Here is a 27,954-nt window from a genome sequence, read left to right on the forward strand (position 1 = left end):
ACCGGCAGATGGCGCAACACGGAAATAGTATCTGGGAATAGTAGTTCTACCACTTCATGACGCCTACAGCGTGTATCGGAAAAGACTACAACTCCCATCACTCCTCGCGGCGCACGCATTGGTGTGAAGAGGCTGCCTACTGTTTGTCCATCCGCCGGTGACACAGCCTGCTGCAAGGATAAGGTATGAGCCGCTATTATTATTATTATCATCATCCTCATCATGCAGATGGGCCAGGCTGTATGAGGGAGCACAGGGCTGGAGCCCTCTTACACTCCCAGCCTCTGCATGTGCAGCTCATTATATAAGGCTTGGAGATTATAAAGTGCCAGCAACACCCCTCCCCCCCTCCTCCCATGTCACATGACCACAGGGGCCAGGATTATAGATGAATGAAAGCAGTATTTGGGGTTCAGCTCAGATGACCAATTATTTATTAGCAGTTTTTTTTGCTTTGTGTAATTAAGTTTATTATTTGTAATTATATTTCGTTGAATTTAATTAGAGTCTGTGTTATTAGGGTTACCGGGTCTGCTCAATGTGCAGGGTCTGCCGCCTGCTCTGTTCATGATTGCGGTTAGTTTGCGTCTTACGCTGTACATCACAACATTGTAAAACCTAAGCAAAAAAAGATTAATAAAAAACTTAAAAAAGAGAAGACCTGGAACTTCGGAGCTACAAGATTACTTGGGAGCTTGTAATACGGTTCTTTCTAGCCCATCTAAGGGAGAGAAATAGAGGGAGATAGTCCGATGTTTCACGTTGCAAAGACACTGGCTTGGTGATATACCCAGGACAGTTATGCGCTATTGTGCACAGAAAATATATATACGCTTTCGTCCATGTGCAGATCCGGTCGCATCTCGCGCTGAAGTCGGGATGGTCATTGATTTCTGTTTATTTGAAAAGATTGATGTTCATGCCTGATGCAGCGTGGGCTTTCTCATCGATTTTGGAGACATCATTTTTTAATAGAACCCATCTAAACCTCACGATGCAGCAGCAGCAGCAGCTATGTAGTCGCTGGTGTCCACTGTGCATGTGTCGGCTTTTCCTTTTCAACTGCGCATCTGCAGTCTTTTTCTAACCCCTAACGGCGCATGCATCAAAATCGTATATATTTATTATTTTACTAATCATTTCCTGCATTAAATGCAGACGGCGATCACACACCGTTCTCAATGATCTATGCAGTCCCACCGATTGGTCATCCCTCCCTGTGCTTCAACAGGTGGGAAGGTAATAGGCTGAATACAGTATAGGCGTGAAGAAGAGCTGATGGTACATCTAAAGACGCCGTGGACGGTAATGCGGCACTTGTTGATGCCGCGAGTCTTTGCAGTTGTACGTTATTCAGACACATGCTTGTACACGGGGACGGGATTTGTACCGGCATTAACATAAAGACACAGATGCAATTTCGGCAAAGCACTGGGCTTTATTTGCATCAGAATCAGCCCCTATGGGAGCAAATGAACAATACAGAGTTGACTGACCACCTTTATTCCCTTCCCTTAGGAGACCTCACCTGAAGACCAACCATGGAGGTCCAGTTCCTGGAACACATCCGTCACTCGCTGCTGATTGACAGGAACAAAGACCTGATCATAGACAAGCTGCTGAATCTCACCATGGAGATCATCTGCCTGCTGACTAGAGAGGTGAGAGGCACGAGGTACCATATCACTGTTCTGTTTAGGGGTAAAGTACCCTGGGGTAGTAGCAGCTTACGGTCTTTCCATTAGAGTGCATCTCTTGCCAAAATACGTTGGCAGCCATTTTGTGGTCTGAACCTTTTTATTATTTGCACTGTAACTTTTCATTTCATTATGAATTTGTGACTTCTCTAAGGCATGAGGTACCAAGTGTCAGAAGTGCCTCATGCCTCTGATTTTACTGGTGTGTTGCTAACTGGCGACATTCTCATGAATATTAATTCAGAGCCCTAATTGGCTACTTCCATCATGTGTGGGTGTGGTCAGTGTACTAGAAGACCCACCTCTTCCTCCCAACAAGTAGCTGTACAACACACAGTACCGGACGCCGCCATTACTCTGTCCGTCTCCCACTCTCGCCTATGTCTGGCTATAAGAGGCGTCACTTTAGGTGCATACACACAACGATTTTTTGAACGATTATCAATAACTATATCGTTTATCGTTCAATCGTTGAAAAAATTGTTCACTTTCTGAGTTGAAACGATGAGCGATTATCGTTCAAGCTCGTTCACGTTTGTAGTTCAGTCAGACTGACCAACTGAACGATTTTCATTAAGGGAATATGCAAAAATCTTTTTTTAGTTCAAAAAAATAGTTCATTATGGTGCATACACACGGTCAGATTTGTCAGATCTGTCAGATGAACGATTTGTACGGTTTTACCAAAGATTTGAACGATTTCTGACTGCATTAAAATGAATGGAATCGTCCAATTCAGATGTCAGATATCGTTATCTGACCATCGGGAACGCGCATCGTTCATCGTTAAGGCATGTCAGATTTTCCTTCAGATATGAACGATGGAATGATTTTTTTAAATCGTTATCGTTCAGATCTGAAGAAAAATCTGACCGTGTGTATGCACCATTACACTTAAAAAAATCTGACAGATAATCTGACAGAAAATCGTTCATAAAATAATTTGTAACAAAATCGTTGTGTGTGTGTGTGTGTGTATGCACCTTTTCTCTTCATACTGATATTTACACGAGGTAAGGTGGCATTTTGACAGATTGGTGCCCAAAACAATCGTGTGAAGTTTTCTATAGAGATTATAGTAACTTTCCTGACTCCTGTGTTGGTTCTTTGCCACAAGTTTATATACAGGGAGTAGACGCTACTGTGCTGCATTCCAGTTCCTAATTGTGAGCCGGAACTTAGGCCATCTCCTCTGCATCCTGTAGGTCTGTGATAATATAAGGCCTGCTCTGCATGTGCAGTGACCGTTACATGTTATATGTATGCGTGTACAGGATAGTGACATCTGTACCTACTGCTGTGTTTGCACATTTGGTTTTGTGTCTCGTAGGATTTCATTGTTGTCAGAAAGTCGGGTGACCAGGTGCAAGACAGCAGCGGCCCCCTGGGGTCAGACAGAAGCAGCGGCACCCAGAGTCCAAACATGGAGGCTCCACCTCATGCGACAAGAGAGGAGAGGAACCGTGACCGGATTATCCTGGAACCTCCTGAGATATATCAGAGAGAGACAGAAAAGGTGAGCTTATTGTACACACAGTACCTGTAGATTACTAGGGAGAATGATGTTTTTCTATAGCTGCTATAAAAGCTTCTGGTTGGTACGGTGATTTTTGTTGTGCTTGTGTACCTAACACTTATTCATGATCCCATGGGTACTATAGAGGGAGAGAGGGCCCTGCTCGCAAGAGCTTACATTCTAAGGATATTGTGTATTACACAGTGCTCCTAGGTACAAGGGTACGTCATGTGACCGGCTCTACTTTGCTATAGGTGCCTGGGAAGTGTAAAGATGTGGAGGTCTCGTTCTCTGTGACAGAGTGGGACTATTCAGCTGGACACAAGGACGTTGTAATGGACCCTCTGCACCAACACGACTCAGTGGGTAAGAGAACGTTTCTCAGGATTTGTGTTTTCTGTCCTGCGTGATGTCTATTCAGTTCTGTTCAGCCACCTCTCCCATCCCTCCCTCTATTGCTGCTTCCGCAAAGACATAGCAGCCAATCAAATTCTACCTATCGTTTTATAGAATGTACTAAGTGACCGCTAATAGATGATTGGTTACTACTACAGGCAATGACTCTACTAGTGTGTGACCCACCAACACAATAGTTGTAGAACAGTTTCTCAGGTGCATCTTCCGGCACAGTCATCCTGACACCCCCCCCAGGTAGTGAGACGTACACAGCCCATTTCTAGGCCCAGCAGGAGCATCTCCCGGCACAGTCATCCTGACACCCCCCCCAGGTAGTGAGACGTACACAGCCCATTTCTAGGCCCAGCAGGAGCATCTCCCGGCACAGTCATCCTGACACCCTCCCCAGGTAGTGAGACGTACCCAGCCCATTTCTAGGCCTACATCTCCCGGCACAGTCATCCTGACACCCTCCCCAGGTAGTGAGACGTACACAGCCCATTTCTAGGCCTACATCTCCCGGCACAGTCATCCTGACACCCTCCCCAGGTAGTGAGACGTACACAGCCCATTTCTAGGCCTACATCTCCCGGCACAGTCATCCTGACACCCTCCCCAGGTAGTGAGACGTACACAGCCCATTTCTAGGCCAACATCTCCCGGCACAGTCATCCTGACACCCTCCCCAGGTAGTGAGACGTACACAGCCCATTTCTAGGCCAACATCTCCCGGCACAGTCATCCTGACACCCTCCCCAGGTAGTGAGACGTACACAGCCCATTTCTAGGCCTACATCTCCCGGCACAGTCATCCTGACACCCTCCCCAGGTAGTGAGACGTACACAGCCCATTTCTAGGCCTACATCTCCCGGCACAGTCATCCTGACACCCTTCCCAGGTAGTGATACGTACACAGCCCATTTCTAGGCCTACATCTCCCGGCACAGTCATCCTGACACCCTCCCCAGGTAGTGAGACGTACACAGCCCATATCTAGGACAAGCAGGTGTATCTCCCGGCACAGTCATCCTGACACCCTCCCCAGGTAGTGAGACAGACACAGCCCATTTCTAGACCTACATCTCCCGGCACAGTCATCCTGACACCCTCCCCAGGTAGTGAGACGTACACAGCCCATTTCTAGGCCTACATCTCCCGGCACAGTCATCCTGACACCCTCCCCAGGTAGTGAGACGTACACAGCCCATTTCTAGGCCCAGCAGGTGTATCTCCCGGCACAGTCATCCTGACACCCTCCACCGGTAGTGAGACGTACACAGCCCATATCTAGGCCCAGCAGGAGCATCTCCCGGCACAGTCATCCTGACACCCTCCCCAGGTAGTGAGACGTACACAGCCCATTTCTAGGCCAAGCAGGTGCATCTCCCGGCATAGTCATCCTGACACCCTCCCCAGGTAGTGAGACGTACACAGCCCATTTCTAGGCCTACATCTCCCGGCACAGTCATCCTGACACCCTCCCCAGGTAGTGAGACATACACAGCCCATTTCTAGGCCAAGCGGGTGCATCTCCCGGCACAGTCATTCTGACACCCTACCCAGGTAGTGAGACGTACACAGCCTATTTCTAGGCCCAGCGGGTGCATCTCCCGGCACAGTCATCCTGACACCCTCCCCAGGTAGTGAGACGTACACAGCCCATTTCTAGGCCAAGCAGGTGCATCTCCCGGCACAGTCATCCTGACACCCCTCCCAGGTAGTGAAACGTACACAGCCCATTTCTAGGCCAAGCGGGTGCATCTCCCGGCACAGTCATCCTGACACCCTCCCCAGGTAGTGATACTTACACAGCCCATTTCTAGGCCCAGCAGGAGCATCACCCGGCACAGTCATCCTGACACCCTCCCCAGGTAGTGAGACGTACACAGCCCATTTTTAGGCCTACATCTCCCGGCACAGTCATCCTGACACTCCCCCCAGGTAGTGAGACGTACACAGCCCATTTCTAGGCCCAGCAGGTGCATCTCCCGGCACAGTCATCTTGACACCCTCCCCAGGTAGTGAGACGTACACAGCCTATTTCTAGGCCAAGCAGGTGCATCTCCCGGCACAGTCATCCTGACACCCTCCCCAGGTAGTGAGACGTACACAGCCCATTTCTAGGCCCAGCAGGTGCATCTCCCGGCACAGTCATCCTGACACCCTCCCCAGGTAGTGAGACGTACACAGCCCATTTCTAGGCCAACATCTCCCGGCACAGTCATCCTGACACCCTCCCCAGGTAGTGAGACGTACACAGCCCATGTCTAGGCCAACATCTCCCGGCACAGTCATCCTGACACCCTCCCCAGGTAGTGAGACGTACACAGCCCATTTCTAGGCCTACATCTCCCGGCACAGTCATCCTGACACCCTCCCCAGGTAGTGATACGTACACAGCCCATTTCTAGGCCCAGCTGGTGCATCTCCCGGCATAGTCATCCTGACACCCTCCCCAGGTAGTGAGACGTACACAGCCCATATCTAGGACAAGCAGGTGTATCTCCCGGCACAGTCATCCTGACACCCTCCCCAGGTAGTGAGACGTACACAGCCCATTTCTAGGCCAAGCAGGTGCATCTCCCGGCATAGTCATCCTGACACCCTCCCCAGGTAGTGAGACGTACACAGCCCATTTCTAGGCCTACATCTCCCGGCACAGTCATCCTGACACCCTCCCCAGGTAGTGAGACATACACAGCCCATTTCTAGGCCAAGCGGGTGCATCTCCCGGCACAGTCATTCTGACACCCTACCCAGGTAGTGAGACGTACACAGCCTATTTCTAGGCCCAGCGGGTGCATCTCCCGGCACAGTCATCCTGACACCCTCCCCAGGTAGTGAGACGTACACAGCCCATTTCTAGGCCAAGCAGGTGCATCTCCCGGCACAGTCATCCTGACACCCCCCCCAGGTAGTGAAACGTACACAGCCCATTTCTAGGCCAAGCGGGTGCATCTCCCGGCACAGTCATCCTGACACCCTCCCCAGGTAGTGATACTTACACAGCCCATTTCTAGGCCAAGCAGGTGCATCTCCCGGCACAGTCATCCTGACACCCCCCCCCAGGTAGTGAAACGCACACAGCCCATTTCTAGGCCAAGCGGGTGCATCTCCCGGCACAGTCATCCTGACACCCTCCCCAGGTAGTGATACTTACACAGCCCATTTCTAGGCCCAGCAGGAGCATCACCCGGCACAGTCATCCTGACACCCTCCCCAGGTAGTGAGACGTACACAGCCCATTTTTAGGCCTACATCTCCCGGCACAGTCATCCTGACACTCCCCCCAGGTAGTGAGACGTACACAGCCCATTTCTAGGCCCAGCAGGTGCATCTCCCGGCACAGTCATCCTGACACCCTCCCCAGATAGTGAGACGTACACAGCCTATTTCTAGGCCAAGCAGGTGCATCTCCCGGCACAGTCATCCTGACACCCTCCCCAGGTAGTGAGACGTACACAGCCCATTTCTAGGCCCAGCAGGAGCATCTCCCGGCACAGTCATCCTGACACCTTTCCCAGGTAGTGAGACGTACACAGCCCATTTCTAGGCCTACATCTCCCGGCACAGTCATCCTGACACCCTCCCCAGGTAGTGAGACGTACACAGCCCATGTCTAGGCCAACATCTCCCGGCACAGTCATCCTGACACCCTCCCCAGGTAGTGAGACGTACACAGCCCATGTCTAGGCCAACATCTCCCGGCACAGTCATCCTGACACCCTCCCCAGATAGTGAGACGTACACAGCCCATTTCTAGGCCTACATCTCCCGGCACAGTCATCCTGACACCCTCCCCAGGTAGTGATACGTACACAGCCCATTTCTAGGCCCAGCTGGTGCATCTCCCGGCATAGTCATCCTGACACCCTCCCCAGGTAGTGAGACGTACACAGCCCATTTCTAGGCCCAGCTGGTGCATCTCCCGGCATAGTCATCCTGACACCCTCCCCAGGTAGTGAGACGTACACAGCCCATTTCTTGGCCTATATCTCCCGGCACAGTCATCCTGACACCCTTCCCAGGTAGTGATACGTACACAGCCCATTTCTAGGCCTACATCTCCCGGCACAGTCATCCTGACACCCTCCCCAGGTAGTGAGACGTACACAGCCCATATCTAGGACAAGCAGGTGTATCTCCCGGCACAGTCATCCTGACACCCTCCCCAGGTAGTGAGACAGACACAGCCCATTTCTAGGCCTACATCTCCCGGCACAGTCATCCTGACACCCTCCCCAGGTATTGAGACGTACACAGCCCATTTCTAGGCCTACATCTCCCGGCACAGTCATCCTGACACCCTCCCCAGGTAGTGAGACGTACACAGCCCATTTCTAGGCCCAGCAGGTGTATCTCCCGGCACAGTCATCCTGACACCCTCCACCGGTAGTGAGACGTACACAGCCCATATCTAGGCCCAGCAGGAGCATCTCCCGGCACAGTCATCCTAACACCCTCCCCAGGTAGTGAGATGTACACAGCCCATTTCTAGGCCTACATCTCCCGGCACAGTCATCCTGACACTCCCCCCAGGTAGTGAGACGTACACAGCCCATTTTTAGGCCTACATCTCCCGGCACAGTCATCCTGACACTCCCCCCAGGTAGTGAGACGTACACAGCCTATTTCTAGGCCAAGCAGGTGCATCTCCCGGCACAGTCCTCCGGACACCCTCCCCAGGTAGTGAGACGTACACAGCCCATTTCTAGGCCCAGCAGGAGCATCTCCCGGCACAGTCATCCTGACACCTTTCCCAGGTAGTGAGACGTACACAGCCCATTTCTAGGCCTACATCTCCCGGCACAGTCATCCTGACACCCTCCCCAGGTAGTGAGACGTACACAGCCCATGTCTAGGCCAACATCTCCCGGCACAGTCATCCTGACACCCTCCCCAGGAAGTGAGACGTACACAGCCCATGTCTAGGCCAACATCTCCCGGCACAGTCATCCTGACACCCTCCCCAGGTAGTGAGACGTACACAGCCCATTTCTAGGCCAAGCGGGTGCATCTCCCGGCACAGTCATCCTGACACCCGCCCCAGGTAGTGAGACGTACACAGCCCATTTCTAGGCCTACATCTCCCTGCACAGTCATCCTGACACCCTCCCCAGGTAGTGATATGTACACAGCCCATTTCTAGGCCCAGCTGGTGCATCTCCCGGCACAGTCATTCTGACACCCTACCCAGGTAGTGAGACGTACACAGCCTATTTCTAGGCCCAGCGGGTGCATCTCCCGGCACAGTCATTCTGACACCCTACCCAGGTAGTGAGACGTACACAGCCTATTTCTAGGCCCAGCGGGTGCATCTCCCGGCACAGTCATCCTGACACCCTCCCCAGGTAGTGAGACGTACACAGCCCATTTCTAGGCCCAGCAGATACAGCTGTCTGATTGGGAGGCCAGAAGACACAAACTGGGCCTCAGGAATAGAGGCCCATCCTTTCTCCTTTATTAACTCCATGGAACCCTATAACCGCTAATGGAAAGTTGACTTTCCAATATACCAAAATGTAGTAACTTATCAATTTCTTTGTAGTTACAAAACATAGGACAGAAACCTTAGATATACTTTGTGACCATCTACAATTCGCTCAAAGTGCCATATTCAATTTTGGAGCAAAAAGCCGTTCTCGGCAAAACTTTTTCGCCTATGACGTCATTTTCGCCAATTTGAGTTATCCCCGTATTCAATTTGTCCGACTTTTCGCCGGTGCGAAAACACAATGTATCAAACCCTGCCAAAAAACTATCACCTATGAATAGGTGGCGAGAAAAAGTGCAGAATTGGGGTTTTGGGGTGCAAACTTAAAAAAATCACCCTGCACCCCTTGGACAGTCCCCCAAAGGTATTCTGTGTCAAAATGTTTTTAAAAAGTACCACAGGACACCCCAAAATAAGGTACTTTAATTTTGTGGGCGAAAACATAATAATTGGGGGACAAACTTCTAAACTAGCGAAATAGACTCAGGGGGGTCCCCAAGTATGCCCCAGGTGTTTTTGTTTTTATTGCAGGTGGTTGCGGCAGGTGGATTTTTCAAGATTTTTAAAACTTCACATTAGCAAGTTTAAAATATGCTACCCCCAATTTTCATGGACCCCAAATTTGATGGGACTAATTTTCCCCCCAGAAAGTTGCTAAATGCTATTCTTCACCACTTTCCCAAAGACACTAAATAGCACCTATTAAGACCATTTAAAGACCCTAAATACCTTTTAGCAGGGCTATTCGGGGGTACCCATAGTGAACCCCCATGTCAGAGCATCTTTAGGGAGGTGTCAGGCGGATTTCCCCAAAAATGACAGGACTTTTCACCAATTTCGTTTTCGCCAGGTCCCATTTTCGCAGATTTCAAATTGAATAAGGGGATGCGCTGGGACGAGCGCGATACTTTTTCGACCCTGAAACCAGCGATGATGGCAGAAAGGCAACGGACTTTTCGCTCCAAATTGAATATGCCCCACAGTATTGATACATCTCTATCACTGTTTATTGTCTCTGCAGGTGAATGTAGTTCTAATAACCCCCCAGGACCATGTGAGACCCCTCTATATTCTCGGGATTGTATAAAGGAAGAGAACCGGATTATCATCCTGGATTATGAGGTAGCTGCTCTTTCATTGGCTGCCGGTGTTGTATGAGATACATTGTATCAAAGTACTTTATTAGAGAATTCACTTATCCTCCATTTAGCAAATTGATACACTGGGCAGCATTCAATTGTTTTACCCCCTTTGGCGCCCGACAGCAGCTATTCAATTGTTGCTACTGTCGGGCGCGATCAGCTGCCGAAGCACCATTTCAGCTCGCAGCCCCAGGAGGGTGCGAGCTGAAATGGGCGAAAAGTGACTTGTTTGGGCGCCCAAACAGCACTTTTCGCGATCGCGTCCAGCACTTTGGTCGGAGGTAGCCGTTTTACGCAGCTAAACCAGACCACTATGCACGCGATCAGCGTGAAAATGGACATCGATTGAATAGCGCCCCGCGATCTACTGTTACTTTAGACGGGAGATCCGGACCGCGAAAACAATTGAATACCGCCCATAGACTTGGTTTTTTAAACTTTCAAGGACAATATAAATCATGGTGGATTATTGTGATTATATAAAGTTATGGTCACCTCTGTGATTTGCAATATCCTTCTATGCCTTACGTAAGGCCATCTAATAGTGTTTTGTTCATTTATCCAATTGGGGAACACTGGACCACGGTTATACAGAACCTCCATTAAATTGTTAATTTAGTGCATCCTGCAGGAAACTCAGTTTTATTGTTTTCAAAGTGTCCACGGGACGGAGTACATTGTTAGGCTTCATTTTCTATTTGTCTCAGTTATTACTACTGCCGGAGCTGTGTGACAACACGTCCGTTACCTCCTCCTGCTCCCAATGCGGTACTTCCTCTGGTGGGGTGCTGCTTCACTACTGGTCCCTGCGCTGTCACCATGCCGTTGACCACGGTTCCAGTTGGCCCATTCGCTAGAGTTCCTACAACACGACTTGGATAACGAGTAGAAACCGAGTTCCCTTACTGGTTGTGATTTGTGCCCTCTTCCATAAGAGGCTAGCGCTCTTACCGGAGGAACAGTCCACCTGTAGTCCCTTGGGGCTTGAATCCTATGAGTCTTTGTTAGTAAAATAATACAGAGGGAGGAGCACAAAGAGGCTGAATTCATTTAAAGTGTTAAAGTCCTAATGGAGGCTCTATATCCCCATGGTCCGGTGTTCCCCAATGGATTCAGAGAAAAGGATTTAATATAAGTATGTAAATACTGTTATCATAATATTATTCCTATGTCCTTTATACTGTGCATCCTTGTGTAATAATATTTCTACTTCAGGGTCCATAGGGTATCCACGGGATACCTTAGGGTATAGGTGATGGCAGTAGTGATCGGGCACCACAGAGTTAATTTTCATCTCCCAGGATGCACTGGGGTCCCTCTCCTATACCCCACCCCCAGGCCAAGGCACTTTCAGTTTCGTAGGTGCCCGGCATGGAGTCTGGTCACTGCACAGAGGGGGCTGTTGATATCAGCCCCAGAAGGTTTTCTTCTACAGTTATGGACAGCACGGACAGTCCAATAGGACGACGGGCTGTCGCTCCACCACCCCGACGGCACCGGTACCGATCCGGGGATCTCGGTGGGCTTCCAGGGGTCTCAGCTAGCAAGGGACCCCGGAGGATCCCTTGGACTGTGGCCGGGTGTACGGGGGTTAAGGTAAGCAGTGGGGACCCGCTGATACAGTCCCATTTGTCCCCAGGGTAGGGGGCTCCCTAGGGACGGCCATATAGTCGGGCCAGTCCTGCGTCCACACTAGACCACCAGGGACGTTGGGCTGGTGCTCTCCCGGGGGTTAACAACAGGCCAGGGGAGCGCGCCTTTCCTGTCTGACAGCCGTCGCCTTCCCCGCTGCTCACAGCGCCTTCCACTGCGGTCTGGTGGGCTGTGGCAGCGTATCTCCCCCAGACCCACCTCTCAGCTTCTCGGCGGTCATTTTCTATGTGCAAGAAGCTGAACACTGGTCTCCTGGCATTGTGGGCCGGGTCCCCCTGCATACCTCTCCTCCGATCAGATCAGAGTGTGAAGCACTATTCCTACCAGAGTAAGGCCCTCATTCAGACCCGCTCACAAGCGGGTCGATGGTGGGGCACTGCGCAAGCTCCGGAGCGAGTGAGAAATTCACTCGCTCCGGGGCTCGCTACAAACGGGGCGGCTGTCAATGTTGATCGACAGCTCGCCCCGTTTTGTAGGCAGGGAGGGGGGGTGGCTGGACAAACATGCATTCCGGAAGGAACGCCTGCCGTTTGTGGGCGGCCCTACTGACATCACTCAGGAACCTCACTGGGGCTTGCGGCAGATGAGACCCTACCAAAAGGGTCTCATCGCAAGCCCGATGGTCGCGACCATCACCTGGCCGCTCGCAAAAGCTGTGGGTGGTCACCCACAGCTTAGCGAGCGGCCAGGAGGCCAGCTAAAAAATAAAAAGCGGCCGCCCTCATTCAGAGCGAGCGCTCGCTTTTTGCGAGCGGCTCTGAATGATGTCCAAGGTGTCTATGTAGTTGATTATAGTGCCATTAGTGCAAGTGGAATTCTGCATTGTATGTGACTATATGCTAGCGCTATCTGACTGTGTTTTCTGATCAATAACGGTCGGCCCTTTTACTATCCCTTTTCCTTTCTTCTCAGTCCTAGCGGTACATTGCTGTCAGGGTGGAAATTGCCTCACAGTTAACATTGTTTTTCTGTGTGGTGGGTCACATACAGCATACATACTCTCATTACTATGTCTGGGAGTGAGGATTCTGGGCCTGATTCAGACCCGCTCGCTAGCGCTATGCGCTCGCAAGCGGGTCGATGGTGGCCCAGTGCGCATGCGCGAGACCCGGATAGCGACGGGCAAGCCGTCGCTCCAGGTCTCGTACCAAAGGGGGGGTGCTGTAGATGTTGATTGACAGCACGCCCCCTTTGGTGGGCGGGCCGGGGGCGTGGCTGCCCAGACGGAGGTGTTCCCATGGGAACGCCTGGGGCCGGCCCCGCTGACATCACAAGTGATGTCAGTGGGAGTGCTTTCGGCTCTGTTAGAGCCAAAAGCACTCTGGGGCTTGCGACAACGAGACCCTACCGCAAGGGTCTCGTTGCAAGCCCGATGGTCGCGATGGTCTTGACCATCGAGACCATCATCCTGGCCGCTCGCATAAGCTGTGGGTGGTAACCCACAGCTATGCGAGCGACCAAGAGGCCGCAAAAAAAAAAACGCCCTGATTCAGAGCGGGCTCTCGTTCAGAGCGTCTGAATCAGACCCTCTGTACTTATTGATGTCCCTATCCTGCTCCAAGTGTAAGGCAGGAATAGGGGAAGGGGAGGTGGTCACTGAGGGTTTATGTGCTGTGTATCATGCCCATTCAGGTCCACCTGCTGACTCCACATCTGCGCAGGAACCTCCCTGGGCTTGTTTTGCTCAGGCATTAACAGCCATTGCGGGATGTTTGGCGGCTCCCCCTGAGTTTCCCCAGTTGGGGTTCACGCAGCAGGTGGTTGTCCCATCTCCCATACAGGGGTTCCCCTGGCAGATGATGGTGGCTCAGTGCTTCCCTCAGCAGACAGCACCTCCTCAGGTCTCTCCAGACCCTGTTTGGGTAAACACCACGGTGCAAAACCTGACGGACATTTTACAGGGGTAATCACCGCTGCGGCCTTCTAAAAGACCATTACTGTCATCTCAATCTACATATTATGACGATGACATATGCCTATTTTAAGGGGGACGCTACTGTATTTCCTCTATCTGGTCAATTGATGGATCATTTGGAGGAGGCATGGAATCTCCTGGAACACGCTTCCAACCTCAAAGATGCCTATCCCTTTGCGGAGGATTGTTTCACTAAATGGGAAACTCCCCCTCAGGTGGATTGTCATGTGACGCGTCTGGTGAAGAGTGCAACCTTGCCTATGCCATCCATATCCTCCTTGAAGGATGTTACGGATCGCAAGGTGGAAGTTTGTATGAAGTCTATATACTCTCTCTCTGGAGGGGCTTCCAGACCGGCCATGGCTATCTGCTGGGTAGCTAAAGCCAGGGAACGCTGGCCAGATGCCTTGGAGGCATATTCTTCTTCGGATACTGCCGGTGGGCAACTAGAGCTAGTGTGCAATCTCCGGGATTCAGCTGCATACGGCCCTGATTTGGACAAAATTGTGTATACATTGGCAGCAGCAAAATCTGCATGTCTGCCCTCAGCCTCAGTCTCATCAGGGTCTGGGACCTCGTCCTTTTGGCCCCAGGGAAAGCCTAAGGTACAGTCCTTTCCTAGACCGTTAGGTGCCAGAAAGGCTGCCAAGCCTAAGAAATAAGCTTGGAGCACCAGATGTCTGGCTGCCAAGCCCGACGATGAGCCCTCAGCCTGACTGGGCAGGCCTCACCTTGGGGGACCCCAGGGTGGGAGGCCGACTTCAGTTCGCCCAGTGCTGGTGTCAGACCACCACGGACACTTGGGTAAGGGAAGTGGTCTCTCACGGGTACGCCCTATCCTTCCGCAGAAGGCCTCCCCATCAGTTTTTTTACCACGGCCTTCACTCAGACTGGAACAAGGCTTTGGAAATCCAGAAGGTTGTGCAGTCTATTCTCCAGGCAGGTGTCATGGTGCCTCTCCCGTTACCCCAAAGGGGGACGGGTTGTTATTCCAACCTGTTTCTGATACCAAAACCAAACGGGTCGTACTGTCCTATCCTCAACCTCAAGTCCCTGAACAAGTTTCTCAGGGTCCATCGGTTCAGGATGGAGGCCCTGCACTCCATTATATTAGCTATGGAACCTGGGGATTTTATGGTGTCTCTGGATATTCAGGATGCATACCTGCATATCCCGATTGCTTCGGCTCACCAGCGTTTCCTCAGGTTTGCCGTGGTGCAGCAGCATTTCCAGTTTCAGGCCCTGCCGTTTGGGTTCTCTACGGCACCGTGGGTGTTTACCAAGGTCATGACGATAATGGCGGTCCATTTGAGACTACAGGGGGTCCGCCTGCTACCTTACCTGGACGACCTTCTGCTGCTAGCTGGGTCTCCAGAGGTACTTCACCGCCATCTCCAACTGACGATATCTGTCTTGCAGACTCAAGGCTGGCTGATAAACTGGAAGAAGTCCTCCCTCATTCCTTCTCAAAGGATGCTACATCCCAGAGCAATGTTGGATTCTTGCAAGCAGAAAAGATCTCAGCTCTGCAGACTCTGGTACGTCATTGGTTGCACAGTCATTGAGTGTCCGTTCACTCAGCAATGAGGTTACTGGGATCCATGGTGTCAACTTACGACATTGTAGAGTATGCCCAGTTTCATTCCAGGCCTCTGCAGCGGTTGATCCTCTCCTAATGGAGTGGCTTACCCCATCGGAAAAAGGCACAGACGATGGTGCTTTCTCTTGAGGTGCGTCTGTCTCTGGCCTGGTGGCTACAGGCTGCTCATCTCAACAAGGGACGCCCCTTTTGGAATTCCGCACTGGGTCCTCCTGACGATGGATGCTTGTCTCCGGGGTTGGGGCGTAGTGACAGGTCCACACTTCTTTCGGGGATTGTGTCCTGCAGAGGAGTCTGCCCTACCAATAAAGATATTGGAACTTTGGGCAGTATTCAGGGCGCTTCAGCAAGCAAGACTCATTGTCAGACAACGCCACCACTGTGAAACAACAGAATTACAGCGCTAGAACAACATTAAATGTCCTAAAATTTATATTTAATATAACTCTGGCTTACATAAACCGTCAAGGAGGAACTCTGAGTCAGGCAGCAATGACAGAGGTGCCACGCATTCTGACTTGGGCAGCCATATCAACAGCGTTCATACCAGGAGTACTCAACTGGGAAGTGGACTTCGTCAGCCGTCACAACGTGCATCCAGGGGAATGGTCTCTTCACAAGGACGTGTTTCAGCTCCTAGTGGACAAGTAGGGCCTTCAAGAGATAGACGTCATGGCCTCCCAACACAATCACAAGCTACCAGTGTACGGGTCCAGAACAAGAGACGCTGAGGCGATCCTTGTGGACGCTCTGTCAGCCAAGTTGACCTTCTGTTTTGTTTATATGTCGTCGTCCCCCCTCCCTCCCCCGTTCTCCCTTCTTCCTCGAGTACTTCGGAAGTTGAAAGAAGATGGGGGCACGATCCTGCTGGTGGCTCCAGCATGGCCCAGATGTCACTGGTACTTCAGAGTCTCTCCATCGACACTTCGTTGCTGTTGCCTCAACATCCAGACCTGTTGTCTCAAGGTCCTTGCCTTTACCCAGACCTGGGTTGTCTGTCTTTGACGGTGTGACTCTTGCGATATCCCTCCTAAGGTCCAAAGGTTTTTCCTACTATGTGGTTAACACCATTTTCAGAGCTCAGAAACCGGCTTCTGCCAGGATTTACCACAGGGTGTGGCATACTTACTTTGAATGGTGTCGCCCTATACGGTACGATCCCCAGGTGTTTCGGATATCCAGAGTTCTGGCTTTCCTGCAGGCGGGTGTAGATTATGGGCTCACTGAAGGTGCATGTCTCGGCCCTGTCACTGTGGTTTCAGCATAGGATTGCTCCTCTTCCTGATATCCGCACCTTTATGCAAGGTGTCCTTTGCATTCAGCCTCCCTTTGTCCCTCCGGTGGCTCCTTGGGATTTGGCTGTGGTCCTGGGGGCTCTCCAAGGACCTCCATTGAACCCCTGAGCTCAGTGGATTTCAATGGCTTACGGCTAAGACTGTATTTCTTCTGGCTTTTGCTTCCGCTGGAATGGTGTCAGATTTGGGGGCTCTCTCCTGTAGCCCTCCGTTTCTGATTTTTCACCAGGACAGGGCGCTGCTTCGCCCTGGCTTCCTTCCTATGGTGGTGTCTAGTTTCCACATTAATGAGGAAATTATAGTGCCGGCCTTTGACTCTCCTGACCTTTCGGCGCGTGAGGCCTCCTTGGATGTGCTACGTGCTCTCCGGATATACGTGGACCGTACCAGTTCTCTTCGGAAGTCAGACTTTCAGTGCCGCCCTCTGTTACTGCTCATTATACCAGGTCTGTGGGTCCTTCATGGGCAGCTCGCAGTGGCGCCTCGGCTGTTCAGCTTTGAAAGGCGGCCACGTGGTCTTCTGTCCATACCTTTGTGAGGTATTATGCCTTTGATACCTTCGCCTCTCAGGATGCTTCCTTCGGGTGGCGGATTCTCCTTTCAGCACAGGAGCGTCCCCTCCCTTAATGGTACTGCTTTGGAACATCCCCAAGGTATCCTGTGGATACCCTATGGACCCTGAAGTAGAAAATCAGAGATATGGTAAGAACTTACCTTTTGTTATCTCTCGTTCTACGAAGTCCATAGGGTTCCACAGGTCTCCCACCATGTCGCACCTGTACTGCAGATGGGCTTTGCTCTGGTCACCAGCTTTTCGTCTCCTTCTATGTGAGACTGTGATTCTTGTGTGTTCCAGACTTTCTTCTCTCTTTCTTCTCCTCCTCCGGCCTATGGCTTGTTACGTAACTGAAAGTGCATTGGCCTGGGGGTGGGGTATAGGAGAGGGACCCCAGTGCATCCTGGGAGATGAAAGTTAACTGTGTGGTGCCCGATCACTACTGCCATCACCTATACCCCAAGGTATTCTGTGGAACCCTATGGACTTCGTAGAAAGAGAGATAACAAGGGTAAGTTCTTACCATATCTCTACTTTTCTACCCATGTATTACAGGTTGAGCCGGCACCCAGGATGTATCACCCGCAGTGTAAGGCAGAGAAGACCGTCCCTGATCCCACCAGCGCAGGTGATGGGACACCGGGATTGGATTAAATAATGGATTAACAAAAAATGGAACGTATGATTGTATACAATATGAAAGCCAATTGGTTAAAGCTATACAATTAAAACCCAATGTGTCCATCCTGTTGTGTACCAAACAGTACATTATATGAATTCTATATAACTATAATACCTTTCAGTAATGAAATGTAGCCATGTAATGACCAAATTGCAGCATTGTTAAGGGGCCTATCCATTAGCAGATCTTTCTGAAAGACAAAAGATTTATCTTTTGAAAATTCCTGGGGCTGCTGTGACCGATATCTGTCATGTACATGACAGATTTTTGCAAACGACGAACGATATTGCATGACGACATTCTGGGAGTGTATTTTTTTCTCTGTTTCTATTAATTTTCATTAAAAAAATTGTTCGTCGTTTACCACGACAGATATTTCTAATATCTGTCAGCGATAAACGATAATTGACCAACATGCTGGAGAGACAAAAGACCAAATTTGTCAGCCGCGGGAGTGCGCATTTTTATCGTTCAGAGCCTATCCATTAGCAGATAAATTGAAAGACTGAACGATAAATCGTTGATTTATCACACAAAAAAACAAAGTTAAAGGAATCAGGGCCCTCATTCAGAGCCGCTCGCTAGCGTCCGTACGCTCGTTCCGAGCGATGTTCGCACATCTAGGCATGCGTACGGTTTTTAGTACGCATGCGCGAACCTGTCAGTGCGGCCGAAAATCGTTTGTACGCTATATAGCGTGTGCCTGCTATTTTGAGTGACAGAATGAGGCGTATGTGGGTGGTAACAGGGGAAGGTGCTTGAAAACGGGGGAGTGGAATTCGAACGCAGGCGTGCTTAAAGGTCAAAACGGGCGTTTTAAGGGAGTGCATAATTAATACAGCAGCGTCATTGACCACGTCACTTGTTTTTTTTTAACTCAGAACTGCTCGCAAAATAGCGGTTGAAAAAACCAACAACAAGAATAGCGAGCAGTTCATACGCTGTACGATGTACTCGATTAATCTAATAAATAGCGGACATGACGTATGGTGCGAGTGGCCAGGGGGCGTTTTTATCAAATAAACGAGCGTATGTTTTGCTCGCTCGTTCAGACTTAGAGGTGTGAACAGACTGCAATTTGCGAACGGATCATTTGAATAGCTACCCCTTGTTTTTGAACGAACGACCGCAAATAGCGAATGGCTCTGAATCAGGCCCCAGGTTCTCTATAATACACAGGAGACAGTTCATGTCCTGCAGGTCTTTTGTTTATTTGTATTCATTTATTCCTAATACTACACAACAATTTTTTGAATGATTATCGTTAACGATATCGTTTATCGTTCAACCGTTGAAGAAATCGTTCACTTTCTGAGTGAAAACGATTATCGTTCATGCACGTTCACGTTTGTAGTTCAGTCAGACTGACCAACTGAACGATTTTCATTAAGGGAATATGCAAAAATCGTTTGTAGTTCAAAAAAATCATTCATTACATTTTAAAAAATCTGACAGATAATCTGACAGAAAATCGTTCATAAAATCATTGGTAACAAAACCGTTGTGTGTGTGTATGCAGTTTAAAGGAGCATACACACTAGACGATCTGCTCCCTGAGCGATATATCGTCTAGTGTGTCCCTGGCAGGGTGTGCTCAATGTCGTTCATGACATTGAGCACAGCCACTGAACGATATCATTAACGATATCGTTCAGCGCCGGGCTCTCTCCCCCATTCCCCAACATGCAGCAACCTGACAATATCGTCAGGTTGGCCTGCATGTTTGCCAGATGAACGATAAAGACGAACGACCTGCGGGAACGAGCATCGTTCGTCGTTCATCGTTATCGTTCAACATTTAGGTAAAAAAAATGGACGATAAACTGAACGATAACGATATCGTTATCGATCAGTCATTCACTTTAATCGCCCATTGTGTACGCACCTTATGTCACTCTTCTCCCATTGAGGATTACATATTCTTGGAAGTCTGAAAACTGGTTCACACCCTGAGGACTGAACCAACTTTCATTTAATTTTGTCTTTTTGATGTCTTTCTGATTGTATAGGGCTGACAGTCACCTTATTGGGGAAAACACTGCACTGAGAGGAGCGCTGAGCAAAATGTATGTGTGTACTTTTATACAGCTGATTAAACACCGTATGTATGTAATTCTCTACCATTACCCGCAGGTGAATGCAGCTCTAGGAATCCCGTAGACCGATGTGAGACCCCTCTGTACTCTCCGGGGTCTATAGAGGAGGAGAGCAGGACTGTGACACAGGAATATCAGGTAGGGGAACCTGGTCTGACCTCTCCCAGCTCTGCTTCCTCACATTGCAGAATATTGTATTATTCTCATGTCCTCTCCCTGTGTGTGAGTCCTGAATAAATGTCCTGTGCAATGTGTGGATGAGACACGTATGTGACAGGGTTACCTGATGTATAAGCTGATTACACAATTAATCAACAATTGGTAATTTTGGCCGTTTGTACCTGTGTATTGCACTCTAACCGTAGTAACCGCCAGCACACAGTGACGATGGTCACTACAAGTCTCTAATTACAGAATGGCGTAATTTGCATCACTTAGCCAGTCGGTAATTCTTGTCCTCAATACCAATTAATTAGGTTACGGTAGAAATGTTACTCTTTTAAGCAGGCTGTAGGATCAATAAGGACATCAACTTATCAAATTGTAATCTAATATATAAAAAAAGGTACAATACTCCTAGAATAAAATAATATGATTAACAAAAAGGTTACAAAATAGACATACAAACACAAAAGCAGTGCAAAATAAAAGTGAATTATAAGACCGGACTAATCGCCTTATACCTTGGTCACTCAGTAGGTAATGCATGCGGCTGGCTTGGATGGTTGGTACATACCCCCCCCCCCCCACAGTTTCACCCGAGGCCGCCCAGAATGACCAATTTCTCCAAACATTCCCCAAACTCTCAGGTCCTCTTTCAGGGGAGACCCTTATATGGAATGCACTTCCTTTTTATTTTTATTATGAAGCCAATTATATTTTTATGTTAGATGATGTCATATAAATTGATGATAGAAGTACATCTATGCCGGCATTTGTAGTGCCACAAGTTTGTAATACAATTGGAGCTTCTATCGTTAATTAAGTTGGCCCCTTTATTGACGTAGAAATTTTGTCCGCATTATTTTTAAACATGATCTCCCCAGTAACATAATCTTTAATTATGGCTCATCAATATTTGTATTATTTTTGGGGCCCACACTGGAGCGATGGGCATTCGTTCTGACATCGGAGCGAATGCCCGTCATCAGTGATTGTGCATCCACACTTGACGACTTTAATCACAGTTACGTCATTCATTAACAGTGCACTGGCCGCAAGCGATATCGCTAGATTTATGTGCAGCTCATCAGACACGGCCACCGCCGCTAGCGACCACGGGAGCGCGCAAACGTGTACGTGCTGAGTGATGTAGGCGATATGTTGTTACAAAATCGGCATATTGGCCTGACCATCGCTCCAGTGTGTGCCCAGCTATAGTCTGATGCAGCCGTCCGTATCTGCGTCTGTTGGCGGCCGCTCGTCTGCCACTTTATCCAAATACCTCTACAAAGCATTTCCCAGGTGTACATGTGTGCGCATGACTGTGCAAGGACTGAGACGCCCAACGTCACTGTACGTAGGCGCCAAAATACCAATTGGTGTGTCTATAGACGCCATCAGCAGTCGCACCTTTGATACTACCAGCAGCCCCATGGCAGGTGGTTTCTCTGTCCGAGTATGGCATCCTGTGCGAGCGTCTGTGTGTGCTACCTCCCTCCCTGGCACGCCCGGGACATTCCCATAACAATCACTTAAGTCCGACCAAACTCCCACTACATGTTCAACACATATCTGAGACTGTGCATTTTCCGTACACCTCAACTGCGACTCCGTGTGCACGCTACAGACGCATGCGCAGAAGGGAATGAATTGCCGCACTGCGTCCAACAACGGCAGTCCGTGCGACTTATATGCCATAATCTCCACAGTATGTGATACCATGTTCTTGTATGACAGGCAGAAGCGGGAGCTGGGGTGTTTCGTCAGCAGTGTAAGGAAGAGGCCGTTCCCGCTGAGATCAGCCCAGGTGAGAGAGACAGAAGTCTGTATTATAATTCCCATCTGATGAGCAATGTACAGTTGACCTCCTACTGAGATCAGCCAAGGAGAGCAGCCCAGGTGACTTCCTGCTGAGATCAGCCCAGAAGAGTAGTACAGGTGAGCAGTACAGGTGACCTCCTGCTGAGATCAGCCTAGGTGAGCAGTACAGGTGACCTCCTGCTGAGATCAGCCCAGGAGACTAGCACAGGTGAGCAGTACAGGTGACCTCCTGCTGAGTTCAGCTTAGGTGAGCAGTACAGGTGACCTCCTGCTGAGATCAGCCCAGGAGAGTAGCACAGGTGAGCAGTACAGATGACCTCCTGCTGAGATCAGCCCAGGAGAGTAGCTCAGGTGACCTCCTGCTGAGATCAGCCCAGGAGAGTAGCACAGGTGACCTCCTGCTGAGATCAGCCCAGGAGAGTAGCACAGGTGAGCAGTACAGGTGACCTCCTGCTGAGGTCAGCCCAGGTGAGCAGTACAGGTGACCTCCTGCTGAGATCAGCCCAGGAGAGTAGCACAGGTGAGCAGCACAGGTGACCTCCTGCTGAGATCAGCCCAGGAGAGTAGCACAGGTGACCTCCTGCTGAGATCAGCCCAGGAGAGTAGCACAGGTGACCTCCTGCTGAGATCAGCCCAGGAGAGTAGCACAGGTGACCTCCTGCTGAAATCAGCCCAGGAGAGTAGCACAGGTGACCTCCTGCTGAGATCAGCCCAGGAGAGTAGCACAGTTGAGCAGTACAGGTGACCTCCTGCTGAGATCAGCCCAGGAGGTCAGCCCAGGTGAGCAGTACAGGTGACCTCCTGCTGAGGTCAGCCCAGGTGAGCAGCACAGGTGACCTGATGCTGAGGTCAGCCCAGGTGAGCAGCACAGGTGACCTCCTGCTGTGAGATCAGCCCAGGAGATCAGCACAGGTGACCTCCTGCTGAGAGCAGCACAGGTGAGAGACGTAATAGAAGTCAGGGGACTCGCTCATACACAGGGGTCTGTGCTGTCATTACGTCGCCTTCACAGATTTACACAGGGGTCTGTGCTGTCATTACGTCGCCTTCACAGATTTACACAGGGGTCTGTGCTGTCATTACGTCGCCTTCACAGATTTACACAGGGGTCTGTGCTGTCATTACGTCGCCTTCACAGATTTACACAGGGGTCTGTGCTGTCATTACGTCGCCTTCACAGATTTACACAGGGGTCTGTGCTGTCATTACGTCGCCTTCACAGATTTGCACAGGGGTCTGTACTGTCATTACGCAGCCTTCACAGATTCTTCAAACATTTTCTACCACAATGAAAAAGTATAAAAATAACTGTCCGAACCAGCGGTGGGTAATATGTAATACATGGGGGTGACTGCAGGTTCCCGAAGCCTCTGGGTAGCAATAATAGCTGGTGAACGTGCCCAGCCAATGTTTCCATGTTGTCACAGCAGCCCCAAGACTCAAAATAGAGCTGATCTCTAGCTACACGCCCGCAATACTCCCATGACGAGTCTCTTGCGTGTGACCACAACATTGCCGCCCAGTAGCGCCCATGTCACGCAAACAGCGTTCCAGGCAACATCTGCCTGAATCGCCCGGAGATATGCGCACAGTTTGCTACAACTCCCTATCTGCGGCCATATATACGAAGCTGTATCCCCTTCTGTCTGTGCTTATGTGTGTCTATGTGTGATACTGTTTATTATCATACACAGGCATTGAGGCCGCTGTAGACCTGGAAGCTGGTGATCATCGGGGGCTGCAGGAATTCCTCCCAGAACCCGGTGCAGGTCAGTGATGCTAGTCCTTCTATAATTGGGGCTGATACCACGTCATATCACGATCTGCTCAGTTGTATAGGAGTAGAGAAGTCTGGCTATATTCCGGGGTGTAAGCCCTTTTTATTGCAAGTAAACCGTTACACACAGTGTTTTGGAGAACATGCAAACAGGTTCTAGGGACAGATCGGGCTGCTCCACTGACCATTTATAATGATTAGAGATTTGAATACTGGCTGTAGGGCTGTGAGATGTGCAGAGGACGGGCGTCTATACAAAGACCTTGTACATATCATCGTACATCTGTGTGTTTTACCAGATCATCCCCAGTATAGCCTCCTGCCAGGAAATGTGGCCATACCCATTGATGGACATGGACAGTTGAGCTAGAAATCCCCCCCCTATCATATCAGTGTTGGTACCGAGCTTCAGTGGGCAGACGCTGGCAGGTTCAGGATCCCGTCTGTCATTCATTATGACATATTGGCATCTTAACCCTTCACCACGGTGTGCGCATAATCCCACCGGAATAGGCGGGTGAATCCGCAACAAATATCTTTGCTAATTTTTCTTAAAATCAGTGATTTTGAAAATCGCTACTTGATAGATAAATCGCAACTTGGCTCTGCGATGCTCTGCGCACTAGATTACGTCCCTTACTTCCCTGCCAGTAACGGAAATAAATCGGGGGCAGTTACATCTGTCCCGTTTTGTATTATGTACAGCCTGTGTTTAGTGGCATTACATCCGCTTTATTGTGTGTAGGGTTACTGTGTACTGTCGGTGTGGAGTGATTATGATTTACTATAATGTACAGTTGCAGATCTGTGGAGCCCGAGTCGAGCAGCCGTGTATATTAAGCCTCTCACATTATTCAGCCCTGTCCCGTAATGCGACCATCACTGTGATTCCCAACAAAAACGCTAGTACATCCCACTGCGCTGGTCCTCAAGGCTGCATGGCAGGAAGATTAACCCCTGGCAGTCAGTAATTGCATGTATGGGAGGTTGTATCATCGGAATCTGTATGAGATACCGCCGGCCGCATGGTTCGATTCCCGGCGGCGTCTAGCCGACAGCGCTGGAAATCTCGATCGTCGCTAAGGTAAGTATAAACTAACCTAACCTCCCCCCCAAGTGCCTAACCCTAATCCCCCCTCTAAGTGCCTAATCACCCCCTTCCCCGCTTCCTAAACCTAAGTCCCCCAGGGGGGTGCCTGACCCTAAGTCCCCCCCCGGGGGTGCCTAACCCTAACCCTCCCGGGGGGGTGCCTAACCCTCCCTCCCCCTAGCCTAACCCTCCCGGAGGGGTGCCTAACCCTAACCCTTCCTCCCCCTAGCCTAACCCTCCTGGGGGGGTGCCTAACCCTAAGTCCCCCCCGGGGGTGCCTAACCCTCCCTCCCCCTAGCCTAACCCTCCCGGGAGGTGCCTAACCCTAAGTCCCCCCCGGGTGCCCTAAACCTAACGCTCCCCCCCCCTCGGCTGTCCGCTCGCGGCGCCCGGCATCCCTTCGATCGGGATGCCGGGCGCCGGTCTTCCGGCGTCGGGGAAATGACAGGCGTCTAGATGTAGACGCCGGTCATTTATCCCACGCTGGGATAAAGCAGTCGGGAAGCTGGCTGTCGGGATTCCGGCAGCCGGCTTCCCGATTGTACACCGTATCATCACAGGAGTAGGCTATGGAACAACACATCCCAGCATTCCCTGTTTCAGTTTTAGCATGCCCTAACAGGTAAGGTGTGGCAGGGTATGCTGGGATATATAGTTCTACAGCACCTGGAGTGCTGCACGCTGCTTAGGCCTGTATTATCAGATGTATTCCCTGGACAGGGAATCTTGCGTATAAATGTAAAGTCCTGGCCATCCCTGTAACATCCCTCTCTTTGGTGTTATCTCCTTAATGCCAGTCACCTACTTATGGCAGCGGGGGCAGGAGACAGATTCAGCAACATTCTAGTAGTGTAAAAAGAAAGATGGCTGCTTCCATGGTGAGGGCAGGAGACAGATTCAGCAACATTCTAGTAGTGTAATAAGAAAGATGGCTGCTTCCATGGTGAGGGGAGGAGACAGATGCTTCCATGGTGAGGGCAGGAGACAGATTCAGCCACATTCTAGTAGTGTAATAAGAAAGATGGCTGCTTCCATGGTGAGGGGAGGAGACAGATTCAGCCACATTCTAGTAGTGTAATAAGAAAGATGGCTGCTTCCATGGTGAGGGGAGGAGACAGATTCAGCAACGTTCTAGTAGTGTAAAAAGAAAGATGGCTGCTTCCATGGTGAGGGCAGGAGACAGATTCAGCAACGTTCTAGTAGTGTAATAAGAAAGATGGCTGCTTCCATGGTGAGGGGAGGAGACAGATTCAGCAACGTTCTAGTAGTGTAATAAGACAGATTCAGTAACATTCTAGTAGTGTAATAAGAAAGATGGCTGCTTCCATGGTGAGGGGAGGAGGCAGATTCAGCAACGTTCTAGTAGTGTAATAAGAAAGATGGCTGCTTCCATGGTGAGGAGAGGAGACAGATTCAGCAACATTCTAGTAGTGTAAAAAGAAAGATGGCTGCTTCCATGGTGAGGGGAGGGCACAGATTCAGCTACGTTTTAGTAGTGTAAAAAGAAAGATGGCTGCTTCCATGGTGAGGGGAGGGCACAGATTCAGCAACGTTCTAGTAGTGTAAAAAGAAAGATGGCTGCTTCCATGGTGAGGGCAGGAGACAGATTCAGCAACATTCTAGTAGTGTAATAAGAAATATGGCTGCTTCCATGGTGAGGGCAGGAGACAGATTCAGCCACATTCTAGTAGTGTAATAAGAAAGATGGCTGCTACCATGGTGAGGGCAGGAGACAGATTCAGCCACATTCTAGTAGTGTAATAAGAAAGATGGCTGCTTCCATGGTGAGGGCAGGAGACAGATTCAGCCACATTCTAGTAGTGTAATAAGAAAGATGGCTGCTTCCATGGTGAGGGGAGGAAGCAGATTCAGCCACATTCTAGTAGTGTAATAAGAAAGATGGCTGCTTCCATGGTGAGGGGAGAAGACAGATTCAGCAACATTCTAGTAGTGTAATAAGAAATATGGCTGCTTCCATGGTGAGGGGAGGAGACAGATTCAGCAACATTCTAGGAGTGTAAAAAGATGGCAGCTTCCATTTTGCTGTTGTAAATGGCACCAGAGTGTCACTCCGCCATCCCTTTAAGTTTGTAATACTTGCTGAACTCGTCAATTATAGACAAACGCCAATGTTACGCGGGAATGACAGAATTACTAATATACTCGCAGAATTTATCACTTATAATAGACCCGTCAGTGAACGTCTCTCTCATGTCCCCGACAGGTCCGCAGGCCTCCTCGCGCTATCCTGAGAAGATGCATCAGTGCTCGGAGTGTCAGAGGCGCTTCGCCAGTCATTCCAACCTCGCCGCCCATCAGCAAACTCATAGCGCCAGCAATCTGTTCTCCTGCTCAGTGTGCGGAGTGTACTTTGATTCTGAATTGATTTTTATTGCGCACCAACAATTTCACACGGAGGAAAAATCCTTTGGCTGCTCTTACTGTGGTAAGTCGTTCAATCGGAGGTCGCGCCTTTTGTCGCATAAGAGGACTCACACCGGGGAGAAGCCGTTTTCGTGCCCGGAGTGCGGGAGGTGTTTTGCGGAAAGGTCTGCCCTTGTTACGCATAAACGGATACACTCCGGCGAGAAACCATTTAATTGCGCAGAATGTGGGAAGCGTTTCGTCCAGGGATCCAGCCTTATGAAACATCAGCGCATCCACACCGGAGAGAGGCCATTTGTGTGTTTTCAGTGCGGCCGCTGCTTTGCCGATAGCTCAAATCTCTTCCGACATCAGAGGATTCACTCCCGGGAAAAATCATTTCTGATCTAGATGCAGAAACCCTCAGATACAGGTGTTGTGTAACTAAGAAAAATATAATAATGAATGTCATTTATTTATTAAAAACAAAAACAAATCTATTTTCTTTGTGTTATGTTCCACCACTTTTATCCATCTAATTACCTTGAGAGGTTTTTGCCTTTTTGTGACCAATTATTTATGTTTCGGAGAATATGGGGTCATTTCCGTTAGGAGCGAGGGGGGGCGAGTTGCCATTGTAACGGCGTAGAAACGTCGGCAACAGCTCGCAACTAGCCCCTAATATATAAAGCTGTGA

General features: G+C 49.9%; 1 protein-coding gene across 3 annotated transcripts; it reads left to right on the forward strand.

Moving 5' to 3' along the window:
- On the forward strand, window positions 1-27,725 carry LOC148507607 (uncharacterized). 3 transcript variants are annotated; one of them, XM_088445832.1, is made up of 10 exons: window positions 1-183; window positions 1,519-1,661; window positions 3,028-3,213; window positions 3,468-3,579; window positions 10,126-10,226; window positions 17,821-17,893; window positions 20,081-20,181; window positions 21,943-22,012; window positions 23,721-23,795; window positions 27,118-27,725. In XM_088445832.1, exons 2-10 carry the CDS (start codon window positions 1,542-1,544, stop codon window positions 27,666-27,668), a joined length of 1,389 nt encoding a protein of 462 aa, XP_088301958.1. In that variant the 5' UTR covers window positions 1-183; window positions 1,519-1,541; the 3' UTR covers window positions 27,669-27,725. The 3 variants fall into 3 exon arrangements, with proteins under 3 accessions (XP_088301958.1, XP_088301960.1, XP_088301959.1); XM_088445834.1 differs by lacking the exon at window positions 1-183 and adding an exon at window positions 360-458; XM_088445833.1 differs by lacking the exon at window positions 1-183 and adding an exon at window positions 469-576.
- Window positions 27,726-27,954: the final 229 nt, after the last annotated feature.

Source organism: Taudactylus pleione, unplaced genomic scaffold, assembly GCF_031769625.1.
Source record: "Taudactylus pleione unplaced genomic scaffold, aTauple2 ptg000390l, whole genome shotgun sequence".
In the NCBI taxonomy this organism is placed as follows: Eukaryota; Metazoa; Chordata; class Amphibia; order Anura; family Myobatrachidae; genus Taudactylus; species Taudactylus pleione.